Here is a 9,596-nt window from a genome sequence, read left to right on the forward strand (position 1 = left end):
CTCTCTCTCTCTCTCTCTCTCTCTCTCTCTCTCTCTCTGTTTCTCGAAGCGACTCGCCATCTCTGCCATGTATCTGAATCTCAGTTGGCCTCTGGCAAATACAACACACCTGTCTGTCATGCAACACAAATACACACAAACAAACACACACACCTGACTATACAGCAGTCAGTCACACTCTTTCTCTCTCTCTTTTTCCTCTCAGTCTGACTGAGTGTCTGACCAGGAAGAGGCAATAATGCTTTGTTATGGAGATGCTGTGTCTGGCTGTCCCTTCCAGCTTGTCACATCCACTTGGAGAGAGAGGGGGGAAAGGGAAATTAGGGGGAAGATGGAGACAGTAAACGAGGAAAACACACACAACCTTTCCAGCACATGTGGTATGAGTTAACTGTGTGTGTGTGTGTGTGTGTGTGTGTTTTAGGAGCTGTCTGTCCTCGCAAGACCCTTACTGCATCTGGCTGAGTGTGTCTTTTTCCTCTCAGTCTGACTGAGTGTCTGACCAGGAAGAGGCAATAATGCTTTGTTATGGAGATGCTGTGTCTGGCTGTCCCTTCCAGCTTGTCACATCCACTTGGAGAGAGAGGGGGGAAAGGGAAATTAGGGGGAAGATGGAGACAGTAAACGAGGAAAACACACACAACCTTTCCAGCACATGTGGTATGAGTTAACTGTGTGTGTGTGTGTGTGTGTGTGTTTTAGGAGCTGTCTGTCCTCGCAAGACCCTTACTGCATCTGGCTGAGTGTGGGGAACTGTGCCACAGTGGTGCCGGGATTCAAGTGAGTTAAAGCTACATCACGCAACCCTTCTATTAGTCCTGCCACAGTAAACGCATTTACGGCTCATTTGAATAAAATAACCTACACAGCTACTGAATTCTGTAAATAAGTTTTCTACACAGTTGGCAGTGCTTTATTTTTAAAGTTCTCCTAGAGCAGGGATTCTCAAATCTGGCCCACGAGATCCACTTTCCTGCAGAGTTTAGCTCTAACCCTAATCAAACACACCTGAGCATGCTAATCAATGTCTTCAGGATCATTAGAAAATCACAGGTAGCTGAGTTTGATCAGGGTTGGAGCTAAACTCTGCAGCGCGTTGGCCCTCCAGGGCAAGATTTGAGGAACCCTGTCCTAGAGCGTATTTCTTCTCTAAGCATCCTTAAGACAGCTGGTAAAAATCAGATGGTTGTAAAATGTCTTCAAAATTTATAGCTAAGTGCAGTTACAGAATTTTACTAGACAGTCTATACAATGACCAGGGTGAGTTCATAGATAACATTCAAAATATTTTGCAGTAAATTTAATATAGCATCCTGGTTAACACTTTACAATAACATTTTTATTGGTTTACATTATTTAATGCGTTAGTTATCAAACTCTAACAGTAAACAATACTTTTGCAGCAGTTGGTAATATAGGTTATGCTAATTTCTACATATACTACAAAAGAATTTGACGTTTCAGGCTCTATAAATTACCAACTGTCAGTGTGCACTACAATTCTAAAAAATTTAGTTTTTCTATCTTTTTGAAAGAAGTTTTGTATGCTTACCAAGACTGCATTTACTTGATCAAAAATACAGTAAAATCAGTAATATTGTGAAATATTATTACAATTTAAAATGCCTATTTTCTATTTTAATATATTTTAAAATGTAATTTATTCCTGGTATGTCATAGATGAATTTTCAGCATCATTACTCCAGTTTTCAGTGTCACATGATCCTTCAGAAATCAGTCTAATATACCAATTTGGTGCTCAAGAAACATTTCTAATTATTACTGTCTTTACTGTCACTGTTAATCAATTTAATGCATCCTGAATTAAAATATTAATTTCTTTCAAAAAAAGATTAATTGACCTCAGAGTTTTGAATGGTAGTGCATTTTATTTGTTTATTGTGTAATTCAATTCTGCTTTTTGTATGCATCTTTGGTTTGTTTATGATACCTAATGCATTTAACTGTTAAAAAAAAAATAATAATAATAATCTTTACAGTAAATGCTTGTTAAAATTGCATTATCTTTGTCAAGTCAAGTCACCTTTATTTATATAGCACTTTATACAATACAGATCATGTCAAAACAGCTTTACAGATAACAATAAACTTGTGTCAAACAGGAAAATATAGTTTGTCAATAATGCAAGAGGACAATAACAAACAATCAATTTTTCAGTTTGTTTGGGATGACATCACTGTTACACTCATTCATCCGGTCTGTTGTTATTTTTAAGACATAAAAACGGTCATAATGGCGCATTAACCTTTACAAATATTTGTAGAAGTAATGTGGTGTCATTGCTGTTAAAATATCTAACAAGCCAGTGCAACTCATTCTGTTTTATTTTTTTAATTAAAGTTTTATTGAGGAGCATTTTGCTTTTTTTTTTTAGCTTAGGACAGTAGAGAATAGATAGGAAACTGGACAGACAGAGAGGCAATAAGGCAGATTTTACCTCTTTAATGTCAAGAGCATATGTACTTACCACTGTGCGCACAATTCATGTGACTCTTTATGAATATATCAGAGTCTGTGTTAACATTTTAAATTGTTATGCATTAGGCAGATGCTTTAATCAAAAGTGACTTGCATTGCATTCAAGGTATAATTTTTTTAGCAGGCTCAAACTAACTTTGCTAGCGCCATGCTCTACCATTTGAACTATAGAAATACTCATTTAAATATGTTACTTAGCAGTTGCATTGATCTCTGGCTGAAATGGCATTTTGACATCCCCACCATATTATACAATATCAGCTTGTGCCAGGGATGTATCTAATACTGCCTCTGCAATTGTCAAGCAGAAGTATTTCATTTGTGTGTGTTATAATGAGTGCAGATCCAGCGCTTGAATTTGTTGTTATTAATGTTTTGCTAAATGGTCGCTGCGGTTGTCATCAGTTGTGGAAAGCAACAGTGGCACTAGTTTCCCCAGCACGCTCTAATGTTTCCCTGCTCATGAGACACATCCGCTGAAGTACAGCTGCAATTTTGGTTCATTAAAAAAATGTAAACCCTTGTACTCAAAGTGAAAATTTTACTGGGAGGTCTTATTCTTAACATGCTATTGCTGATCAGCGAGTTTATCTACACACCAAACATATCCTGCGCCAGATGTAGGAATGAAATTATTTTATTTAGCTGAATGCATTTAATTTATTGCACTTTCTCTGTAACCTGGTCACAGTCTTTAATGATATTTTCTGGCCATAAACTCGATTATTGGTTCTTAATGTGCTCTAATGTGTCCTAATGTGAGTATTGATCTCTATAAACTGACATGGGGAATCATTTCATCTTGAACTCATGAAAATTAGTACATACACAGCAGATTTCCAGACCGCTGCCAACAAAATGGACGGAACTTGTTGAGAGTGCTTATCAGTGTCCCAGAAGAGCCTTGGTACACTCCAGCATTCAATTATATGCTTCCATAGCCAAACTTATGTCAGAGTCATACATTTTATGCTGTCCAATGCCATAAAGTCTCCTATAATCATACAGTGCATTAGAATTATAAAGAGGTCTAGAATCTTGGCTAAAATCTAGAATTCTGGTTTCTGTCATAGAAACCAGATGCAACAGCACTGAAAAAAGTAGAACTGATATAGATAGAAGTTTGTCAATAATACGTTAAAATTACAATAAACCAGATCAATTACAACACAATGCTTAGCAGATTGGAATTATACAATAAACAAATGAAATACTCTTTCATTCAAGTTATTTTGTACGTTTATTTAAAGAAATTAATGCTTTTATTCAGCAAGTATGCATTAAATTGACCAGAAGTGCATATCAAATGTTACAAAAGATTTCTATTTCAGATAAATGATTTTCCCTTTAACTGTACTTTGAACTTTTCGACATATAAAATGTTGCTTGAGCAGCACCAAATCAGCATATCATAATGATGCTTATGAAGGATTATGTGACAACTGAAGACTCAAGTAATCGCTACTGAAAATTCACCTTTGCCATCACAGGAATCAATTACATTTTTAAAATATGTTAATATAGAAAATGGTTATTTTAAAAGGTAGATCACTTACTGACCCCAAACTTTTGATCGGTAGTGTAAATGGGCTGTTGTTCATCACTGGGCTGTTGTTAATTCAAGGAGTCTTGTTTTCACATCCCAAATAATTGTACTATTTGTTTGGTAGTGAGGGCACATTTAACTGTGTTTTATTTTGTGATTTCACTACATTGATTAAATTGACCTGCTCTGATTGCCACTATGAACTTTGAGTCCATCAATTCTACACTTTTTGCAATCAGACCATCGGATGCTTATTGCACTATGTGGTCAAAATCATTATGTCCAAATTGATTGGTTGGAGTCATTTTCAGGAGTCACATGAAAAAAGTGGCCCCTTCTGACGGGCGTTTGGCCTGAATAAGCTGAAAAAAATGTCATGCTGACTTTAAGTCTGGCGACATGAAACTTGATAGAAGCAGAACAAGAAATAAGACAAGAGAAAGCTCCAAAGTGTGTTTAAATGCTAATCAGCATCTAATAATTCTGCAAGACTGAGAGGGTGAAATGTAAGAAAAGAGGGCAATAGATGTACGATGGTAATACTCTGACTTTCTCATTTTTAGAACAGCTCTGCGGCTTGTTTTCTGCAGCATACTGTGGATAGGAGAATATGACTTTATTATCTTGTGGGATATTTTCTCTGTGTTCTCCTTTTCCCTATTCGCTCTCTCCCAGGGGCAATTTAATCTCCATGTGATGAGACAGAGTGTTTGTGCTAATGTGCGTGTGTGTGAGTGCGTTGGCCAATTCAGGTATAATGAAAAGCATGCATCTCAGAGGCATATTGATGTTCAGGTATTATGCACCTGCAAGATCCCAATTTACCACTTTATGCAGGAGATTTTTTTTCTCTCTTGTCCTTCCATTTATCCTTCAATATGAGATGAAGTCATCCCCGCTCTCTGTCTTTCCCTCTCGTTCTGTCACTCTCTCCCCTCTCAGGTTAATGGAAATAAGGACTTTAACTCATGTCAGGTAGAGAGGGCTGATTCTCAGATAGATTGAATGTGCAGGGCAGGGTGAGGCAGGAGAACGGCAGGTGCCTCGGCAGGGCTGAAATGGGGTGCCAGTGTTAGATGATAAGTTATGTGTTTGTACACAAGCTTGCTTTTTCTCTTGAATCTTTTTTGTTAGAAGTCATTATTGTATATTGTGCTACACAAAAATATTGATTCCACTCTAGATCAAATATACTCAAAATTAAATCAAGTCAGACAAAATATTTAAGAGGGAATTAAGTTTATACATATATTTAAATTGTAAAGACATGTTATTTAAAACTGTAATAAATGGCATTCATTTTAAAGTACTTCAATTAAAAGTAGGAACAGTTTTCATTCAGAAATGGTCACAACAATAAAACAGCAAGTGACAAGTGATTTAACTATGTAGAATGACTTAAATTGTATTATCTTTTAAAACAAAAAAACATACTAAAATAATCTTATTTTTTTCTTTTTATACAATCATTTTTACAGTGTAATGCTCCCTTCAGCTCATCTACAGTAGCTTCGCCAAATGAATTGCACCAGGCACATAGCACTTTTTGTGCACCTCAATTTATTGCAAACTAATTTACATAAAACGAAGACACCTTTGCCCTGAAATGAATGACAATAATTATGCACTAATTATTATATCAGCGCATTTAGCACCCGAACTGAATTGCAAGGTGTGTAATGGATAAGATGCCCGTTTTTGCACTGAAATACCACTCACAAAGTGTTTTTAGACAAAAATGGCATGTAGTGATTTTTTGCGAATCCTGATTTTAGATTCAGGTACAGAGTTGTGTGCTCCAATAGACCACAGCCCTCTGATCTAATCCTGTCTCCATGGTAACACGGAGAGGAAGCAAAAGCCGACAGAACGCGTTATGCGTCTGTTTGTGCGAGATGTCACTCAGGTGCTCGGCAGTGACACGCTCGCTTCTGTGATGCCAGGAGCAGCCGAACATCGCAGTCGCTCAGAGCAACGTGTCACCGTGGTTACGCTGTGAGGCTGCATGAGTCAGCAACGTCCCTCTCAGCAAACATATTATCTTAAAATTGTACTTAATATGCTGTTTTGCCCAAACACTAATTTTCTTCACACAAAGGTTCTTACATCTGAAATAGATTCAAAACTGATGGTGCTTCTGTTTATTGACACTTGTGCACTTGAATGAATAAAACTCCACTAATTTGACATGTGAACGCATTAATTACATATGTGCACATTAAATTCATTCAGCGTTTAACATTTGGTGCTTGATATTTGTGTGATGATTTTAAATGATGTGTGAAACGACATCGTTGTACGTCAATATATTTAATAAATAATACATAATTTAAAAATAATGAATAGATTTATATGTAAAATATATCTAATAATATATATATATATATATATATATATATATATATATATAAAACATCACTCAAACAAAAATATATTGTAAATTTATATGTAAAAAATATCTCAGAATATATATATATATATATATATATATATATATATATATAAAACATCACTCAAACATCAAGCCCCAAATCTTATTTTGTATATTATGTATGTACATATTTTTAGCAGCGTTGAAGCCTCATTTTTTTGGTTACAATATATATTTGTTATTGCACTACTTTTCAGTACATATTTGTGGAAAACAGCCCACGTCATTGTGACACCCAAAGCGTCATGTACGAGATGAGTCAGTCTCCATCTCTCCGTGAAACTGCGTTTGTCACAAAAACAGACGCATAGTGAATATTTTCATTATTATGGCTTAATCCGAGAAATGTTCCTCATATGAGTCACCAAATGCAGTTCTGGATGTGTAAAAAAGTAGATAAACTTATGATAATAAATCATCTACTGAGGGAAAAAAAGTTGTTACAAGCAGTTGTAATAGTAATAGTGTCAGACTATCAGTCTTACAGTGCGATTTTAATCTCTAATATGTTGTAGTTCCTATAAAATTGCTAAATTTACTCTAATTGGGCGCTTAATTAACTTTGAATTTTTGCATATGTATAAATACTGTACGAATACATTCTTATGGCTGCTAAATCACAGCTGTCAGTCATGGTATAGAGGAAGTGTCCTTTTATGTCAGACACTCAAGCTTCAATCAAAATGTAACATGTTATTTCCCTTTACAGTTGCTCGGAGAGGCAACAACAGACTGCTGACAGCACAACTAATTAGAGGGATCATTCATGGAGAGGCTCACAAAAGAATGATTGTCACTCCCTTGTCCTCTTTCAAACTCCTTCTCCTGCTTACTCTCTTCTTCTCTCTCTGTTCTGGCGTTCTCCCTCTCTGTCTCTGTCACAGGTCTGGATTTGAGCAGTATGTGGAGAGTGGATATCCTCAGTACCCAGACAGCTGTCATGGTGAGTTCCAGACAGTCCGAGCTGACTTGCTCCCAGAGATCATAACTCATTCACACCATTATTACATCCCTACACATTCCTGCTACAACTCCACTTCTGTTCTGAAGACTTCCAGAACTCTAGAACCTTTCTGAGGGAATCTCATGGAACATGTCAGGAGCATGTCCGGGTCATGTTTCTTTCCAGGAAGGAAAAAGACCAAAATAAATCACATTTTGCAAACTCTTTGAACAGTGCAAGATTTTTGTGCATTGTGGCATTGTTTTTATGACAGTTAAGCAACTCATTATTTAATGTTAAATCATATTATCATTTAATTGATGCTGATTTTAATTCATTATAATATAATATAATGTACTTTAGCATTCAAAAGAAATTAAGACTTTTCTTTAGCAAAGATGCATGAAATTGATAAAAAGTGACATTTATAATGTTACAAAAGATTTATTTTTTTCTGTTTTAAGATTCCTATTCATTAGAGAATCCTGTATCATGATTTTCACAAAGCAACTTTTCAACTGTGATTATAACCAAATCAGCAAATTAGAATAACTTCTGAAGGATCATTGGACTCTGAAAACTGGAGCAATGGCTGCTGGACATTTAGCTTTGCCATCGCAGGAATAAATTCCCTTTTAAAATATATTCAAATAGAAAGAAGTTATTTTAAATTCTAATTATAATTCACAATATTACTGTTTTGACTGTATTTTTGATTTAATAAATGGTGAGCATAAAAGACTGCTTTATTTGTCATGAAATTGATGTCACACATGCACACACAAAAACTTAAATCTTAAAATTACATTTCATTTTTTTAATGCAAAATACTTATTTCTCTTTTCACATTGAGGTGGACATTCCTTTGATAGATTATTTATTTAATTTTAATTTATTTAAGGAACCATATACAATATTAAGCGTAAATTAATAAATGTTATGCATTGTACCAAAGTTAGCCTATGGCCAATTTTCATCTTCAGTCCCATATGTAATAGGCTCATGTATTGTGTACATTCATGTGCTGTAATTGCAATAATAGAGAAAGTAAAGTGATCATCATCATATAAAACCCCTTAACCATGATAGTAAAATTTCTGTAATGCATGGCCTTAAATGGCTTATTGCTTTTATGCATCAAAATGGAGGCAAATGCAATACGTTACTATAAGACAACACTGTTTAATAAATAATTTGATTTATTTATAGTAAAAAACACAATAAAGAATTCTTCTGCAAAATAATAAAGTTCATTAGCCTGACTGTAGATCTTCCTGATCTTATTCATCTTCTGTTCTTTCTGTAGATGTCTTGGCCACGACTCGCAAGCAGAACCCTGCGGTGGACTCTGCATACGGTCAGTGCACTAATTCAATCTCATAAGCTTTAAATTCAGCCATTCAAATTGCTTTAGTAAATGGTTACACACTTTGTCCAGCCATAATCACAGTCATGTTCATATCCATTGACCATTTTAAAGCAGAAATTTTATGGCCAGCTATTATATTGTGCAAAGTTGGGTCTTGTATTCAAGAATAAGATTTTTTTTTTTCTTCACATTGTGTAGCTGATCTCTTGGTGTGAATATTACATCGTCTTTTTTTTTTTATCCGACAGTTTGCCTTTCACGCACACATGCATAAATCTTCAATCTGTCCCGTTCTGACCTCTGAGCAGCTCTTACAACAGCTCACAGAGAGGCGATAATTTCCCAGATCAATAGAGTCTGTTACACAAATGACCCGCAGTGAGTCTGCAGGCTGCAGATCTGGACAGCAGACAGAAATGTCCTGCAGAGCTGTGGGCTGTATCAGAGAGCTCTGAGCAAGAGCTTTGGAGAATCAACTGAAAATCATGATCTGACAAATTCATTTTCTCACCGAGTGGATGTGTGACGGTATGTCTGTGTGTGTGTGTGTGTGTGTGTGAGTGAGAGAGAGAGAGAGAAACAGAGGGTGTGTATATTGTAATAGACGGTGCATGTGTATAAAAGATAGTGAGCATAAGAGAGAGTGAGCATATGTGTGTGTTTTGGAAGGAGAGAGGAAGCACATGAAAGAGGGAGGGAAAGTGTGCATGCGTTAAAGAGAGAAATAAGGGTTTGTTTTTCTTTTTTGCGAACTGTGTTTTATTTCAGACTCTCTCTCTCTCTCTCTCTCTCTCTCTCTCTCTCTCT

At 35.8% G+C, this 9,596-nt stretch overlaps 1 protein-coding gene across 4 annotated transcripts in view; it reads left to right on the forward strand.

The window, feature by feature from the left end:
• The window catches only part of LOC107597993 (semaphorin-6D-like), a 186,490-nt gene that overhangs the window by 159,223 nt on the left and 17,671 nt on the right, over positions 1-9,596 (forward strand). For all 4 annotated transcript variants that reach the window (XM_016289221.1, XM_016289224.1, XM_016289222.1 and 1 more), the window contains 3 exons: positions 703-780; positions 7,362-7,420; positions 8,727-8,777. In XM_016289221.1, the coding sequence (XP_016144707.1) occupies positions 703-780; positions 7,362-7,420; positions 8,727-8,777 (188 nt within the window). The remainder of the gene's footprint in view (positions 1-702; positions 781-7,361; positions 7,421-8,726; positions 8,778-9,596) is intronic.

This window comes from Sinocyclocheilus grahami, unplaced genomic scaffold (assembly GCF_001515645.1).
Source record: "Sinocyclocheilus grahami isolate Dianchi unplaced genomic scaffold, SAMN03320097.WGS_v1.1 scaffold242.1, whole genome shotgun sequence".
In the NCBI taxonomy this organism is placed as follows: domain Eukaryota; kingdom Metazoa; phylum Chordata; class Actinopteri; order Cypriniformes; family Cyprinidae; genus Sinocyclocheilus; species Sinocyclocheilus grahami.